We start from the raw sequence: 18742 nt of genomic DNA on the forward strand, positions 1-18742 counted from the left end.
CGAAAGCTGACTCTCAAGCCTCCAATGGGAGAGCCAGCACAAGCTGATTCCTACTACAGAAATGCCACAGGTCTCAGGGAGGAGCGGCACCAGTTCCCCTGGAAACGCACAGTGAAGGTGAGGTGCCAAACACAAAGATGGCTGCAAAGTTGTCTGAACAGATGTCAGGCACCCAGATCTCCTCTTTCATTCCACGCTACCAAAGCACCACCCTTCTTGACCTTGGCAGAGGAATGGAGATTTATGCTCTAGAAAAGTAAAACAGCACACTTCTGGAATAAAGAACCTCGGGAACTTGAGAACAAGGAATAATGCGCCAAAAGTAGGGGGACTGGTAACCGATGCATTCTCACTCCTGCCTTCTTCCCCTGCTCAGCTCAGGACAGCGATGGCCGAGTTCATATTCACCAGGGGGGAGTCTAAACAAACTTGTTGGGGGCATATAACAGGTCAAGATAAAAGCTAAAATAAAAATGTTGAGGTTTTTCCTAAAATAATACTGATAGTTAGATATCCCATCTTAAGTACTTATGATGAGCCTCGGTCAACAAGCCTCATCCTGCAAACAACTTCCAGTTAGATTTTTCTTGTATTTTAAGAGCCACTCACTTAAATATGCAGCAACCAAGATGACCAGAAAGTGGAGAAAAAGTTCTAATATAAAAGTCAAAGATCAAAAAAAAAATTTTTTTAAAAGCAATTTTGAAGCAGAATGCAAAGAAAAAAATTTTTTTTAAATCACTGATACACTCAGAGATTAGAAGAGATATTATAAGAACAGGATACATTTTTTTTAAAAAAAGAACAGAGAACAAAAAGAAGATATCTTGTAAATTAAAAATATTTATAGAAATTCAATAGCAGGACTGCAAGATAAAGCTTAAGAAAAACTGCTCAGAAAATAGAGCAAAATACAGCTGGAGAGCAGTAATGACAGGACAATTAAAGGACCAGTATAGAAGGTACAATTTCTAAAAGAACAGAAATTCTAAGAAAAAAGAGAAAACAGATATGAGAAAATCACAGGCATAAACTGAGAAAATTCCCCAAGCTGGTAGACATGCTTTTTCAGACTGAAAGAGGACCAAAATGAATGTCCATCCAGGACAACAGATCACAACAGATCCATCACAAGAAAAAATGAACAATGCCTTCAAAATCTCAAGACAATTTAGAGTTCTATACCTGGCTAAACTAGCAAGCATGAGTAAGTGCAGAACAAAGACATTTTTTAAAATGTCTAGTCTCAATGTATTCATAAGGTAGCATTTTACATTTCCATCAGGAGTGTATGAAAGTTCCAGTTGTTCTACATCTTCTCAGCAGTTGAAATCAATAGTCTATTAAAGTTTAAAAAATAAAATGTATCTACCTGCAAGCTACCATTCTAAATAGCAGAGAGTATCTATAATAAGTAGCAAATAACTACTGGAATATATGCTTTTACCAAAGTATAGAAACAAAAGGAAGACAGGGAATCAGAAAAAAAGGGGATCCATCAAAAGAAAAAGGTAAAAAGAATCCCCTGGATGATCGTGGAGACCCCTTGTACCACAGGTTCCCAACAAATATGCCAAAAGGACACAGGGGCTTGTCTTGAACGAGTTATAGCGTGCCTAGGTTTGACTATGCCCACCCAGGGGTGACTGGTAGGAGCTGAGGATGCTGGAAGTCCTGAGATACCTCTGGCCCCAAGAATCCTCAACTATGCACCACACTCCATGCGCAACTATTGTCAGGATCTGTGTGAGCCCTCGTTTGGAAAGGGGTGGGAAGTAAGTCGGAAAGCCCTCCGAGAGATGTATTCACAAATATATCATTGATAAAAATACTAGTATGTTTGAACATTTTGATAGGAGATTTCTACAACCAGGAGAGACCTTAGGATTGAATTAAGGAAGCAGATAAATAAAACTAAAAATGTAAGACATCACAAGAAATTGTAAGGAAGGTAGGAAGGAAGGAAAAGAAAGAAAAAGAGAGAGAGAGGAAGGAAGGAAAGAAGGAAGAGTATACACTACTTGTTTGAGTTGTAAATAGTGTTTATATAACTGTAAAACAAACAAGAAATACTGGTCTTCCAAAAATTATAACAGAACAGTATTGGAAAAGATTTTTTACAAAGTGTGTGAGAGAGAGCATGAAAGCAAGCACACAGACATGTGAGTGTGTGTGCCGGGAGTGGGAGGTGACCGAGGACTAAATTTTCATCTTCCATTTGCAAAGTTAATAAAACATGGCTCAAAACAAAGAGGGAGAGGAAAACGGGAGGAGAAGAGATGCCGCCTAGGTGCAATGTCCAGGTGTTGTTCACGTACCAGTCAGAGCAACGCGCAGCTTCCATGGCGGCACGTGAGGCCGTGGGCAGAAACTGCCAAGTTATAAATGAAAACACCATGAATGAAACTTATTAGCAAAACGCTTGCCCTGGCTGGTGTGGCTCAGTGGATTGAGCGCCAACCTGAGAACCAAAGGATTGCTGGTTTGGTTCCCAGTCAGGGCACATGCCTGGTTTGCAGGCCAGGTCCCCAGTAGGGGGCACACAAGAGGCAACACACATTGATGTTTCTCTCCCTCTTTTCTCCCTCCCTTCCCCTCTGTCTAAAAATAAATAAATAAAATCTTTAAAAAAACGCTAATGTACAGTATTTTTGATCTTTAAACTACTACACAATAATAGCATTGTAACCCATCACAAAGTGACTGATTATAAGCAAATCTAACAATACTAATATTAATAATGGATAATTATAAATAAAAATGCCACATTTTTTCTGAACCTGGACCATTTACCCTCTTACATATCACTTTTTAAAATGAATTTGTTCTATCTCTATATTTTTTACCTCCTGCTGTTTCTCCCCAAAGATTTTTCTTCAAAGATCATATTCCCAATAGTACAGAATTACGACCTTGCCTTTGCCATGTTCTTATAAATGAGTCATATAACTTTAGAATAATATTTCCATTCATTCGTGTTGGATTTCACTCATACTTCAAAGAGAATCACTCTTATTCTAGCATCCCTGAGTTAGTTAAAAAAAATAAATCTATCCCACCAAAGAAGTAATGACTGCTAGTAATTGTTTAGCATCTTATCATTAACTAGAGCATATATCAGCCCCACTCTACAGATGAGAAAAAGAGGTTTCAAGAAGTTACCCTAAGCCAGTAAGTCAGAACACAGAACACAAAATGTTAAGCTGTAATACAAAGCTACTCAATATAATTTTAAATAAGTAATAATTTTAAGACAACAGTGTAGAGCTGTCATATATCATATTTACCTGTAAATTAGATTGGCAGGCAAGAATTGCCATTAAAATTCAAGAAAAGAGAGCATTTTAGGCTGAAGAAATTAGGATAGGCTTTAAAATAAGGGGCAGGATTTTACATGAGTCTTGAAATGTAGGTTCAGTTTGGTTAGGTGAAAAGAAAGGGAGGGCATCTTAGATGAAAAAAATATATTCTTACTACATAAAATAAATTGTCGTGGTTAAAAGCATAGACTCTGGAACCCAGCTGCCTGGATTCAGGTCCTGGCTCTGTAGCTTCACCTATAAAAGGGGGATGATGCAAACAGCACTTCCCTCGTGGGCCCGTTGTGTGGATGCAAAGAATTAACATGTACAGGGCTTTTACAGCAGTGTCGGGAACTAGGAAGCATTAGATACATGCTAACAACAACTGTGACTGTTACCGTTTGAGGAATGTAATACTCAGGAAAATGTAACATTTGGGTTGTTGTCAAAAGGAAAAATAAGACACTACTATGAAACAAAATATTCTATTTATTATCTTTACTATTTTATCTGTGTACTTAGGCTAATAAACTGTAAAATCATGAGATGATTTCCTAATTCTTAAATCTACAACAAAGCATGGTTTCAAATTCATTAAGGAAGAAAAGACTAAAAGAATAAAAGGGAAAATTAGCACGTACCAGTTGCCAAAACTTTTCACTACTATTATCCCTTAGATTAAGAGCAAACTAAACAAATATCATAAGGAAATTATTCAAAATTAGATTTTAAAAAATGAGAGGGGAAAAAAGCATGTATTAGTAAATGTAAGAATGTTGTATCAAAAAAAAAGAATGTTATATCAGATTAAGGTATGTTCAAACTTACAGATTTCTACAAATTTTATCAACAATTACTATGGCTAAATACGTTTCAAGACACTTCTTTTTATATGTATCTATTACATAAAGATAAAAATAACAGACTAAATTATACGCACACTTCTATTTCATGCATGTAAAACAGGCTAGGCCGGAATACACAGAGAGAGCGTTTCCTGTGTTAGAGTAGCAGAGTCACAAGTATTCCTCCCTTAACTTCCCTCTTACAGTGGCGGCACTTTCCTTCAACCACCGAGTGATTTGAGTCACAGCATACGGTCTTATTGAACCCTGCGAAGATACCTGATCTACTTCCTTAATAATCCAAAGGTTCACTGACGCCACCTTAAAAATCGTTTTAAAACATATTCGGGTTTCTTTAATGTCATAGAAAAAAATCTGCTTTGTTCAGACTTACTACTTTCACGACTTCCATGCTGTCTTTACGTAGAATTTTAATTTCCCAAATGACATCTGAGTGGCGTGGGAAGACAGAACCCTTGTCACTCCACTTCAGGTGTAAGGTGGAGGTTGGGAAGTCAGCGGACAAATTTAAGATCTCTGGAGTGTCTGGAATGAAGGCTTAAAAGGGGGAAAAAAGATACAACTCAGTAAAATAAGTAATGATTTTTCATATTGCCAATTCCATTAGTCAATTCATCTTAAACTATTCCTGCCTGGTCAAAAAATAATCAAGAATTAAAAGCAAGCTCTTGAATCCATTACTTAAAAAGAGAGCAAGTATATGAATTTATTTGTATAAGCACCTCCCAACAATTCACCAGCCACATCTGAGAAAAGTTATCTGTCGGCTGGCTGTTTCTTACCCACAGCTCTCTGACAGCAGCACTCTGGTGTGGTCCAGCCTGGAACCTACAAGTACGCAGCAGCAGAGGGAAGTAAGGGAACTTCCTGTGCGCAGCCGGAGGTGGGGCCTAAGGAAATGGCCTACATGGAAGATGGAAAGGCTGCTTTGGCAGAGCTTTCTGTGTGTGTTCTCAGCAGCCTCCCCCTCATCTCAGAGTGCCCCGTGCTGGGGGAAGTCCCTCACAGGAGGACACGAGGGGCCGTTTCTGGTTATAGGCATCAGTAAATAGTGCCAAGACCAAAGGAAAGACCAAGACATGGAGGGAGGAGGCCAATGGGTTAGGTGCGGATCTCGAAGTCCTTCCAGAAGGCGAGGTGAGCAGTGGTGTGCGACACAGTCTGCAGGGGACTGAGACAGAGACCAGCTGGTCAAGTGAGAGACCACTGGAGCACCCCTGGCTACGGCAATGAGGCTTGGCTCAGGACACCCTATGCGGGAAACACAGGATGCTATCTGATGGGCATTTCAAAGAAATGACTGGGTCAGAGAAACAAAGGATTAGTTGCTATGACAAGGAAGGCAAACCTCTAAGATCGCCTCAAGCTCCTAGCCCAGGAAAGCGAGAAAGTCCAAAGGACTCAGGGACCATTGTGACGAGATGCAGGAGACCACCGAGGGCGACCACGGGTCAGGAAGAAGAGGCCATCATCCAACTCATCTGCAGACAGCGAGCGGGGCAAGACCATGGACAGATTCAGGAGGAACCTGCTAAGTCCCTCCTGGCTGAAGAAATGTACGTGCACGCACAGACCCAAACCAGCCAAAGCTTGTTTGGGGCCCATGGTAGGCAGCTACAAATTCAAGAAACCACACTCTAGAAAGAAGGGCACAGAAGCAGAAAAAATAAGAAGAAAGGAAGGAAACTCCAGGATCACTGAGACCAAAAGAAATGGGCTGTCATCTAGGCAAACAAAACAGAATGCGCAGAAGAGAGAGAAGACCGATGACACTGGTGAGGGGACCGTCGGTATTTGAGGAAGAATTTGGGGGGAGGTGGCAAGCAGTGAGCTCTGAAGCTGCATTACAGAAGGAGGAGAGAAAGTAGTAGACAAAGTAAGAGAACCTTCAAAATCTTTAAGTCTCCCCATGTGTAAGGGATAAGTGATTGGATTTGGGGGGATCGGTGGAAACCGCACAAGGTAGAAGGAGCCTGCTCTGCTCTATGAGCGAGGCTCTCAGGTGTGAGGGCCAGAGAACCTTGGACTCTTCCTTGGATGTCCCTGCAGCCCATGACAGAAGCAAAGGCGAGCTGAGAAATGCACAGACACAGGTCCAGGCCCCGGACTCACCCTGAGCTTCCCCACGAGGCTCAGGGACCAACGAAATGAACTCCTGGCAGGAGAGGAGCGGCATGTAGGTGCTCAACAACAAAAACGGCAGAACAAGCCCATAGGATAAACTCATCTTGGAGCTTAAACGTAAGCTCTTACTAAATTTAACTACAGTCTGCTGACCGCAGCACTCTGCGATGGATTTGCGTGGGATGTTTAGGGCTGAACAGGACATAGGACACGCACACGGCATAGTCAAGTTACTCGGCGAGACAAGGGCCGTGCCGTGGAGGATGCGTCCCAGGAGAAATGTCAGGTGGGACACTACTTCTAAAAATGGAGCAAATGAGGAGAAAGAAGTCATTTTAGGGCCAAGAGAGTGAAAGTTCAAGGTACCACTGTGGCCACACAGAGCAGAGGCTTCCAAGAATGTGGTTCTCTCAAACGTTTCAAGTTATCAAGATGTAGTAACTCCAAAATTAGGAAACATGGGAGTATTTTACTAAGGCAACATTCCTTCATTAAAAGGCTTTCCTCCCTGGAAAGTCCACAGTTTACATTTTATCTAAAAAGCAGGGGGGTACTCGGCAAAACCCAAGCCTTACCCAGGACTGCACGCTGAAGGCAGTCATTATAAATGAGAGGGTTATACTCGCAGACACGTTCTTCCCTTCTTTCTTTACAGAGTGCGTGGGGAGTTCCCCTGAGCCCCCAGAAACCACCATCTCCATTTCTTTCCATTAAAACAGACACTTGAGAACAATGTTACCTTGCTTTTTAGAAACTAGGACCTTTTCAGCTACAAAAAAAATTCCATCAATCTCGTTTATTTTTTTTAAAGCTAGAGCATCTCTTCCCTCAAACCTCCATGTTCTATTTGCCTTAGAACGTCAGAAGCGAGAGCCTTCCCAGCTCTTTCACAGGATCCAGAGCAGGTATTCTGCCTCCGATGGCCCCAAAGTTTCAGATTGTAAGAAACTTAGACATTAACATTCTTAGAAAGACTTACGTTTGCTCCTGCCCTTGTCAACTAGAAACTTATTCTGTGTACTTATGCATGTTAAATATCTTGTTTGCTTTTTTATATGTACACTTTTGAAAGCATCTTAAGATCTGGAGAAAACTTAATTTCTCATACTTTTATTTAGTGGCAAACTGCCAAAGACCCGAGACCCCCAGTGCACAGCCCCCTCTCATTCCACTGCTTCCCCTGACACAGCAGGTGCCCAGCGATTTGCTGATGCATCCACCTCCCTCTCTTAGATTCACTTAAACTGCTTTTCAATTTGTTTTTAGCCAGTGCTAGCTTAGTAGTAGTAACATCTGAGTACCGGGATACTATTAACCTCATATTCAAATCACAATCAAGTCATTATTAAAAAATGCTACCAATCAAATACATGATATGCAAAAAAGAAAAAGATCAAATAAGTCAGCTAGAGTCTCTCTTGATTTGCCTTCTAATTCTTTCCATCTACCAATGTCTTCTTCAAGTAGCTTCCCAGACAGTACCTGAATACTTACAGAAGAACCAGGTAGGCTCTCTGACAAGGTCCTGGGAAATTTTTTTTAATCTAGAGTAAAATTAAGTTACATTCCTCATACCACAAAATAATTCCATATGAATAAAAGACTTAAATCAAGCATGTAAACAAAACTGAAAACTCATGAAGAAAAACAGCAAGAAACTATAAGAAAATGAAAACCCATGGTATGAAAAATCCCACAAAGTTAAAATTTTAAACTTGGAAAAATATTTGCAGCAAATATGACAGAATTAATAAACACAGTAATTTTAGCATGAGGAAATTTACAAAGGACACACGTTCAGAGAAAATAAAAATGATGGATAATTTTAAATAAATAAATAAGCACAGAAAGGCAAAGACAGCGGTGCTCTAAGCTGGGGGCCATCAGCATGAAATGGTAAACCAAGAAAGACCCTCCCCAGCCCCCGCAAGGACGGGGAGCAACGGGCGCTCTCTGAGACGACTGTAGGAATGCAAACAGATTCAGAGTTCTGAGAGAACTGGCGATGGACATTAAAAGTCCTAAAAAGTGGGGTTTTCTTTAGTGTGGCATTTCCAATTCTAGAAATTTAGCCTAAGGAAAGCATCGCACAAATTTAGAAACACGTATGTGCAAAAGAAAAGCATTAAAGCATTGGTTACAATATTGAAAAACTGGAAATAAAAATCTCAGTGTTAATAACCAACCACTTAAAAGTAATTGTGGTACCTTCATTCAATGTAATACCCTGCAGCTCATAGTTAGACAACTGGAAAATCTTCCTATGTCTTCTGTTAAGCAGATCATAGGTGAAGCTTACTGTTTACATTTACACACACAGAAAATATACCGAAGCGTTCACGGTATTTCTCCGTGGGCACTAGGACCATGGCTGGCCGGTACAAGATAACCCCCCACGGAGCTCCTGGGGAGCATGCGTTGTTATGATCCTTTCAAACTACCCGAGACACAGACCTCTCCAAACACACGTCCATCTGTGAAACTGGACAGATTGCCAAGGTAATTTTATTTTCTTTCCTTTGCTTCAAAGTCAGTCGTCCTCCTAGGACTCATCATAATATTATTAGGATGCCAATCCCGTAACGGTCGTCGGGAGCCACCCAACCCGCTTACCCCGCCACTGAGAGTCAAGACTACGGGGGTGTTTAAGGTCGTGGTGCAGAGCAAAGCTTCCTTCCCCATCTGCCTGGGCTGTTCCGTGCTTCCCCTCAGCATGTAGCACCTACTGAGATATTCACTCGACGCGTTGGCAAAAGATGCCTGCTGCGTGCAAGGCAGGGGCGAGGGGCTGGGTGTGGGGGCGCAGTCCCTGCCCGACAGAGCCTGCCTGCTTGTGACAGAGATGCGCGGTGACCCTAACTGCACGATGGATTCTTAACGCAACTGCAACAAGTGTCGCAGAGGGCAAGTGCGGGCTGCCTAAGGGAAGGAACGGGGTCTCCTCTGAGAGGGGTGGTCCGAGATTCCTTCCTAGAGCAGGGAGCTCCTGAGAAACTCTGAAAGGTGTGCAGGGATCAATGAGGCAAAGGGGCTGAGGAGCAAGTATCCAACTGAGGGAAGGACCCTGAATGCAGTGACAGCTATTTCAATGGACTCAAGCTGTGATTTTCAACCTTCTTCATCTCGTGGCACATGTAAACTACTAAAATTCTGTGGCACACCAAAAAATATAATTTTTGCCAATCTGACAAAAAAATGGGCACGATTTTGATTCATTCACACCGGAAGGCTATGGCTGTGTTGACAGCTGTCATTTTTTGCGTGCCAGGTGACAGTCAGCCTCTGGCCTGGAGGGCAGCGTGCACCCTCCAGCGGCACAGTTGGGCTCTGCCACCCGCGGGATGGCAGCTGGGAGAACGAGAGCATTCCCATCCCCACTGAGAGTCAGAAGAACGGCCAATTTCTGCCAATTGTAAAGCACCACAAAACCAACAAAGGCACTGTTCTGAGTTACTTCCAAGACCGTTTTCTTTTCAAATACTTACAGACATTTTTTTCATTTAGTATGAATTTACTTATAGAACTTCCAAAATCATGTAGTGGGTTTATCGTTATTTCGTGATCTCCAGGTAAAAGAGTTGGGATTTTAGTATTTGTTTTCCCCAATTGATAACACAGAGGGGACCTGCAATATAAGAAATCACATTTAATCAGCAGATAAAGTTAACAGTATAATTTCCATTAAAACTTAACACAAAATGCACTGGAAAATACTATGTGCTCTTTTGTATACAAATCACGATAGGTTATATTGTGCTTGAAGACTGGAAAAGGAGAGGTTAACGGTGAGTGCATCGATGCAGGTGTGGAGGAAAACCAACCAGATTGTACTAGAATGCTGAGTGAGCACAGCTGGCTTCTTCCAGAATTAGGGTTGTAGCTCGCTCTCCCAACCGCGCCCAAGTGCCCTCTGCAGCCTTACCTCCGGCTGCATCCACCCACCTCCCCAAACACCCCTCGCATCTAACAGAGACAGGCCACCGAAGGGAAACTGGCTACTTTCCGCCCCTCAGAACACACCCTCGACGTGCTGACTCCTCTCTCTGGGTTCCTGGTTCACTGAACAAACCTTTCTGGTCAACGGCTTTCAAAGGCTCCCAGCTCCCACCCACCAAACTCTCAGACAAAAAGCGGTTGTTGCCTCTGCGGTTCCACGGCCCTTTGGGTCCTTAGGAAACGTTCACATTTGTTTTACTGTTACTCACGTACATTTCTAACTTCCCATAAATTTTTTTTCTTTTATCCTCACCCGAGGGCATATTTTCATTGCCTCTACAGAGAGAGGGAGGGAAGAGGAAGGGAGAGAGAGAAACCCAAGGATATGAGAGAGACACATTGACTGATCACCTCCTGCATGTGCCTGCACTGTGGATCATATGCCCCCAGACCAGGGATCGAACCCACAACCCAGGCATGTGCCCTGGCCGGGAATCAAACCTGCAAACCTTCGATCATGGGATGACACTCCCACCACCTGAGTGACACTGGCCAGGGCCTCCCCAAAACATCTTAATTCAAGCAAAGCGCCTCCTGGTGGCTCCTGCATCCCTGGCCCATGCCTGCACCTACCGGGGCCTGTCCCCGTGTTCATTCGGGGCTGAGGACGTGAAAGGCTCACTCACCTCCTCTCAGCTCCAAGGATGAGGCTTCTTTTGGGGTCAGTAACACGAAACTACTACAGGGAGAGGCATGAGAACTAAACACATAGGCTGAACTGAAGCCATGTTAGACTCAGAGGCTGAGATAAGAGTCCTATCAAAAGCTTGTGTATACCACAAACATTTACTCATGCCACAAAAGAAAAACAGACCACAAAGCATACCTCCTAATGGTTGAAGTTAACCTAGTGTTTTTCTCCCCCTCCCTCCCCCACCAGCAACTTTCCATAGAAACGGCAGATACGAGCTCAGGCTCCAGAGCCGCTGGGGTCCCCCTCCCTCACCTGCAAGGAGAGACAGCTGCTGTGTCTGTGGCATGGCCCACTCTGTCTCACTGCCTCACTAAGAAACTCTCTCACCTCCACTCCTGTCTGGCTTGCGTCTGAAGTCTTTCCTGTGCAGAGCCAAGAAGCCTCTTGCCTCGGGGCTGCAGTGCCCCCTAGGGGCTTCCCCTCCAGCATCGAAGCCACCCGAATTCTCTAAACCATGCTATTTCACTCGTTCATGCACTGCATCCAGTATCTTCCACCCTGGAAGGTCCTTCAGTTCTTCTCCTGTTGAGAGAGCCAAGGACTCCCACTCCATAAGCACGCTTCCTCCAGGAAGTGCCTTGGAGCTGCCCACTGCACTCCTCGGCCCATGCACCCTGGCCCCTCGAGTACAATCCTGGTGGGCACCGAACCAAAGTGTGGTCAGATTTGCCCACTTCGTACTCCTGGGCATCAGCACGAACTTCTCAGTATGGCCTGTGGCGCTTTGTACCCCGTTTTGGAGGTTTTCCCATATGGACTCACAGTAGGGCTGCACTTCCCCGCTCCTCTGGAGCAAGGCAGGGGCATGTACCTTCATTTGCAGGGAACTCTGAGTGAAAGTCACAGCTGTCAGCCTGGGAAGGAAGCTATAAAAGCCCTCCAGGCTGGACTCCCTCTGCCCAGCCCCCACAGCCCTGGGCCTGGGGCCCTGAGGAAGAGAACAGGGCAGGGATGCCAGCCAACCCAAGACAACACAAATGGGAGCAGAAAATAATCCTTTATTTTCGCAGCAGGAAATAAAAAAAGAAGAATTGAGAGCTGTTCTGAAAACCAAACTCATCCACACTGATAAATGACCCCAGGGATGAGAAGAATGCTCCACAAATGTACACTGACTGAGAAAATACCTGAGGGCCCTTCGTACACAGTTAGGCCACTTTACATTAGCACCCAGGACTCACCAGCCAGCCGGGCCTGGGAGAGGCTGTGCGGATCCTCTGGGAGACAATGCCTCGCCCTCTGGGCTGCGGAGCAGCAGGGGCATTGTTCTGGCTCCCGGGCAGCCCAAGGGTCTCAGCTCCAGGCTTCAGAGCGTCCAGCCCACTCCTTCGTTACCTGGGAGGGTACCTCTGTGCGGCAGCACCTGCCACTTGCCTCTGAATGTCCGCTTCCCTTTTTCCTAACTAACATGAACCCAATGTTCATCTGTCTGGGCCCGTGACCATCTGCTAGGAGAAAGCATGGCCCAGCCTCCCCACAGCCAGGCTCGGCGCCTGCCAAAGTTCTGCCAATGAGAGGTGAGCAGAGGTTCTCTTCTTACAAGTCTCCTTGAAGGAAAGCGTTTTTCCTTCCTGCCTTCTGGAATGTATACATGAGAGCTGCTCCGCAAGCCTCACCTGGAACCACGAGATCACATGCCAAAGACATCAGAGTAGCATGAACAGAGGCCCTGGGTCTCTCGTGGCCATAAACAACCAGGTCAGCCTTGAACTCCTACTCCAGGCCTCATACACGGGAGCAAATGACTGTTAAGCCGCTATTGCTGACATTTTCTGTTAGGCTCAGGCAAAACTTCAACCTAACTGATACGGGTAGACACATCAGAACCCACGGCACTGTGGAGGTGAGTCACCTACTCCTTACTCACATAATAAAGAATCAATGTTTTGCCCAGGAGAAAGGTTCATTACCAACTTGATTGATGAAAGATGCAGAACTTTTAGGAAAACGGAGCTCATTTAAAAATTTACAGAACAAAATTTTTATGCTCTGAAATTAAAGAGCGAGAACATTTTCAGGTGATAGCTGTAGATCAATCGAAGTGTCTCCATTACCTGTTTTCAATGCAAACTTCATAAAGAGCACCGTGGCCCGCTCCGGAGGGCGCTTTCCAAGAACAGTCCCACACTCGCAGATCCTTAGTTGTGCACTTCAAGTCACGAGGAGCCCCTGGAGCAGGAGAAGCCACACACACACCCTGCGCTTAATAACTTAACTGCACTGTAAGAAGTCAGCAAGTTAAACTGTTTTCAATCTCAAGTACAAGCATAGGTGGCTGCAGAGGGGCCGTGTTCTTTGTGAGGCTGAGAGGGACCTACAGTCACAGGAGGTGACTGGTTTTATGTTTCTTTTTGTAGCTGTGGCTTAAAAAAGCTCGACAGTAACTTGATAAAGTGGGCCAACCGCTAAACCACTTAGGGGCTAGGCTTCTATCAAAAATTCCACTTCCAGGCAACTAAGATAAATAGAGGGAGCACCTGTGTTGATTCAGTGATGGGACCAAGTGAGGGCCCGGGAGAATTTTCATCTCCAAGAGCCTCATTTGTAAAAAAAAGAGAGAGAGAGAGAAAAAACCAAACACACACAAAAACGAGCAAGTAGCATAGCTCTGGGTAAAAACGACGTCCTTCCCACGCCCACAGACACAGCTCCCGACACTCCCAGACTATCGCCTACGTGAAACCCCGTAACCAACCTTTAGACTTTTACGAAGCAGGTTACATTTATACAGTAATGAGCTCACACAAGTATCTGAAAAGTATATATTTCATGTGGGCCCGAACAACTGAAAAGTAACAAATAATTTAGATGATTACGATCTAACAGCGCTTACTCACGTCTATAAAATGACATTACGTCACAGAACACATACACACTATACAGTGAAGAACTGCCATTCTTGGGGGGAGGGGGGAAGAGAGAAAGGAGGCGGCTACGGGAGGAGGGGAGGGGGGGTGAAGAGAAACAGGGAAGGAGGGAAAAGCAATTCATGTGTGAAAGATGTGTTCCATCTCAGACTAGCTCAGTGACTTCCAACCTTCTTCATCTCACGGCTCACATAAACTAATTACTCAGTTTCCGCAGCACACACACCAAAAATACATTATGTTTTCTGCCAATCTGACAAAAAAGTAGGTGTAACTTTGATTCATCCACACTGACCGCTATTGTTGTGTTGGCTGGTGTCATTTTTTTTAAATTTGACATTCTAAGGGAAAAGAGGTCAGTGCCCCTGACTAGTCAGGAATTGCATGTTTTAAAAATTCTTGCGGCACACTGGTGGAAAATCGCAGTTCTATACAAATGTCTCTAAAACAGTCTTTTTCTCTAATTTTCCCAGAGTTGGCACTGTATACGCTATAGCAATAAATGATAAAGCTATTTGTGTAAAACAAAAACATTAGAAGCACTCAGATTAGAAGTTACCGGTAATTATAATAAAGTTATTTAATGGTGATCTTGGGGGGAAGAGAAGATGTGTTTAATTATGGAAATGATGTAAAAACTAAACCCAGGGGCAGACGGGTGATGTTTTACAGAAATAAGCTAGGTAACATCTACACAAACATTCTTAACATAGTTAAGTAAGATGAAAATGAACAACATTAGAGAGAGAGATCTGATTTAGGCTCCAGGGCATTCTGAAAGGCTCTGCAAAGATGGAACAGCTCAGTGCGGGCTGGAGGGGGCGGGCACCTGTGGGAGGGGTGCGGCTGTTCTGTACCTGCGCTGTGCTGGCGGCTGCACATCGCAGGCGTCTGTCAAAATTCACAGAACTTTATACTACAAGGGTGGATTTTAGTGTATGCAAATTATACCTTAGTTTTTTTTAAGGGGAAAAGAATGCAGATCTATCTTTAAGAGCCACTTTAAAAAGAAACCAAAAGTACACCGAAAAAAGCTTGCAAAGAAGTGGGTTTCAACCACCCCAGCCCCGAAGGCGTCCATGAAGACCCAGGACAGCACCGCAGTCCGGTCCTTCACCGCGTCCGGTGCACTTACCCTTCCTCTGGCTGTTTACTTGACTCATTAAGTAGAGAAGAGTAAGTGTTGATAAGAACCACCGGAAATTTGAAGCCATCCTCATTCTCTCACTGGCCACCACCTGGGACGGCCGTCTGAAACAGGAGGCCATGTCCATCACCGTACGGCGTGGTCCGTCCTAGATGAGGAGAGGAATTTCAAATGCTGTTCCAGCCCCTGGGGACACACGTCTGTGCTGTGCACGCCAAGGCTGACAGGGGGTAGGGACACCTACGGACGCGTCCTGTGCACGAGTAACTTCCGAGATGCCAGGCTTACGCTGACTTGGCTTTAGGAGACATCCGCACTCAGACCCAGGGTGCTTCAGGGGTCCATTATGGGGCCCGTTTTCAAATGACAGGCTTCAAGTTCAAGATTATGGCTGAACATGTTTATCCACTCTCCACGCTAATGCTAGCAGAATATAGAAAAGCAGTGCATGAAACTGAAGTTTTGGCAGACAACTTTAAGTGATGCGCGTAACTACACTTTAAATTAATTAGTATATATTAACTTTGACAGCCACTTGTTTATGACAAATATCAGTTTTCCACTGACACTGTGCTATAAAGTTTCTATTTCATATAAATTTAAATAGTTTAAAGAGCAAGAAAAATGGGGTAGTACAGGGGGTTTGCAGATGTGGCAAAAATATCGATAATGACACAGACGACTGAAGTTCAACGTTAGGCAACTGTGCTGGGAAAGGGACGCCGGCAGACAGGCGCTTTCGTGCATTTCTGCTGGACCCTGGACGCCTGCAGAGGCAGTGACTGTCCTGCTGGGTGGCAGGGAGGGGCTGTGGCCACCTATCAAGTGCCAGGTCCCCCTCTAGGCACTGGGGGCACAACACTCAACCAGACGTAGTCCCTGCCCTCAACGGCCTTAGACTGAAGTTCGGAGAGGCACAGCCCCAAACAAGTAAGAAATTTGAGACCCTGACATGTGCTTAAAAACCGGAAGTCTCTGTGCGCGTGCCTGTGTGTGTGCGTGTGTCTGTGCGTGAATGCTGGGCTGAGATCTGACTGACAAGGAGAGGACCATGACAAGATGAGGGAACAGAGCAGCAGCGAGTGCTAAGACCCTAAGACAAGGACAATGTGGGCTGGTCAGCCCACAGGGGGCCTCGGGGCCAAGGGGAGGGGGCGGAGTGTAACAGGGTTGAGACGAGAAGCCGCCGGAGTGCTTTAATCAGGGCGATCCGTGGTCTGCTGTGCACTTTGGGACGGTTTCTCTGGCTGCTACGTGGAGGACGGACTCTGTGGTGGGGGCCAGGGCAGAGGCAGGGAAGCGGCAGCCCAGGGAGAACAGCAGAGGCGAGGACTCCGTGCTAAAGCTGACGCAGTGCGAGGGGATGAGACTCAGGCTCTGCTGCAGAGAGGGAGGGTCTTGCCGACAGTGCAGGCAGGACAGTGGGGTCTGAACCCCAGCTCTGCCACCTGCTGTGTGACCTGGACCTCTCTGTGCCTTGGCTTTCTCGTCTGTGCAGTGGGGACGTACGTAGGTTGGTTGTGGAGATTAAAGGAGTAAATACATGTGGAGCACTTGGAAGAGCACCAAACACACAGAAGTGTGAGTGTGTTCTGCACATGGTGGGGGGTGCAGGGAGGTCCCATAAAGAGCAAGGACAGCCGACAGATTTGGTGGAAGAGCAGTGATGGTGGGGCGAGTGCCATTTAACCCCTTCGGGGTGCACGAAGGAGGCGGCAGTGACTTGTGGGCTGGAACTGAAGGGTTCAAAGGTCCATTTACAGAAGTCAGCTTGGCTATGCTCCCACTCCCAGCCCCACCAAGGCAGAATCCTCCCTACACACACGAAGAACAGTGGAGGAGCAGATGACACAGTCCCAGGTGCTGGGGGCCACCGTGCACACCTGGCACTGGGGGGTGCCACAGAGTAGCTGCTCCGCCCGCTCTCACTGAATGAAGCCTGCCCGCCGACACAGCCTTCCACGTGCTGACCACTCCTGGTCAGACCCAACGTCGGCTCATGTTTGTGTTGGAACAGACAACCCAGCATCACAAAACATGCAGTGGTGGGCAAATGCAGTTTACAAAAAAAGACAAATGATACAAAGAAACACTACAACAATCAATGAATAGAAACAATGCAAGAGTAGTTGTGAGTTGTTCCGCAAACTCAACTACAAACCGACTCCTGTCCACCCCTGAAGGTGCGACACCTCTGGCACTAAGAGAAATTCAGTATGAGCTGGGCAACCAAAAGGAAAGTAAAAATTACCCCCAGAGGAAACAGGGAAAATGTGGGAAACAGGGAGACTAAAAGGAAAAACACAACGAGCGGACAACCAACCACCTCTAAACAGCATTCTCACAGCAAACAGCACAACCACAAAAACAGAAGGAAAAAGGAAGAATCAGAGATAAAATTAGCTCCTACAAGTTAAATGTACTGCTAGACAGTCAATTTTTTTCAAAGACAGACAAAACCGTTGAGCAATATTTCAGAATAAGACAAAAGACAAAAACAGAAAATGTCACAGGGGAAATGAGAAACAGGGACTCGGCAGAAGAAAGGAAATCCCACATCTCAATAACCGGAGCCTAGTAAGAGAGCTGAAAAAACGTCCCCCACAGAGAAAGGCAAGGGCAGGCCTGGCCTCGGCTCCGCTGAGTGCTGTCAGGAACCGAGGCCACGCGTCCCCAGCAGCTGAAGTGACTGTGACCGAAACACACACAGGGCCACGCGCACATTTCCACCGAGCTCGATTATTTTCTGGACGAGCAGCTTTCCAGTCAACTCCAGGCTCATCGGGAGCACTTATCACAATGGAAATATACTCATGGGATGTCTAAAGTGCCAGTTGCTAATGTTATAGAATTCCATAGCATGTGAAGGAATTAACTGAATGAAGGAGGTGAAAATAATCGCAAACCATATTCACTGGCTGGCTAGCCATTATCCTGAAGTGAGACAGCCCTTCCCTTGCTATAAGTTGACAGTCGTTCAGAAAGGAGAAGTGTGTCCCCCAAAGTGGCAGGGCAGGCGGCTGAGGCCGGCTCTGGGCCAGGTGCTGCGGACTCACACTATCCTCCTGGCTCCGGTACTGATCAGGGTGGGGCTGAGGGCCACTCACTTAATCCTCTGGCTCCAGCCTCCAGCAGCGCAGCGGTGACGCCCCAGAGAAGCTTCCCAACGGTGAGCTGCATGCCCACTGCTGCTGGCAGGCCGCAGGCAGAGGTCCGTGCCAGCAAGAGCCACTAATCAGGGACACTTCTGAGGAGGTCAGTGAGCAGCAGGTAGAGAAGAATCAAAGGCAGAGTCGCCGCCTGCTTAGCTGAAAACACTCAGGATGATAAAGAAGACTTTCTTGGTCTGGACATTTACGGAGAAAATTTTGAGCAAGTCATTTAGGTAACACAACACCATGCTTGTATAGATCTGGTTTCTCTCCCTGCAAAACTTTCAACTGGGCTTAGTGGAGACCAAAACAGTGTATGAACAGAGCCCCCCAGGTATCTCCAGAAAAACAGACACACACGGTGAAGCCTGTCTCCGCTTCACAGCATTGCCAGAGTTCGCTTTGCCCCACCGACGTCTCATTCTCGGAGACCACATCCGTTGCAGAATTTCAGGAGCTAATTTTCAAAGGGAGGAGAGCTGTCCCTTGCTGCATGGGCAGAAGGCCCGTGCCCGCGCCAGTGCCTAGAGGGCAGGGCAGGTAACGAGCTACGCGAGCAGCAAGCTGAGTCTTTGAAGGTGGCAGCAACTGGCC

The 18742-nt window shown here is 45.7% G+C and overlaps 1 protein-coding gene across 3 annotated transcripts in view; it reads right to left on the minus strand.

The window, feature by feature from the left end:
• The window catches only part of LIFR (LIF receptor subunit alpha), a 68718-nt gene that overhangs the window by 32066 nt on the left and 17910 nt on the right, over positions 1 to 18742 (minus strand). For 2 of the 3 annotated variants that reach the window (XM_053914436.2, XM_053914427.2), the window contains exons 2-5: positions 14985 to 15144; positions 13037 to 13151; positions 9778 to 9917; positions 4542 to 4705 (exon numbers count right to left, since the gene is read on the minus strand). In XM_053914436.2, the coding sequence (XP_053770411.1) occupies positions 4542 to 4705; positions 9778 to 9917; positions 13037 to 13151; positions 14985 to 15123 (558 nt within the window). In that variant the 5' untranslated portion in view covers positions 15124 to 15144. Of the gene's footprint in view, positions 1 to 4541; positions 4706 to 9777; positions 9918 to 13036; positions 13152 to 14984; positions 15145 to 15240; positions 15420 to 18742 lie in introns of all 3 variants that reach the window. The other variant, XM_053914434.2, reaches the window with a different exon arrangement.

The sequence above is a fragment of the Desmodus rotundus genome, chromosome 1, assembly GCF_022682495.2.
Source record: "Desmodus rotundus isolate HL8 chromosome 1, HLdesRot8A.1, whole genome shotgun sequence".
Taxonomy (NCBI): Eukaryota; Metazoa; Chordata; class Mammalia; order Chiroptera; family Phyllostomidae; genus Desmodus; species Desmodus rotundus.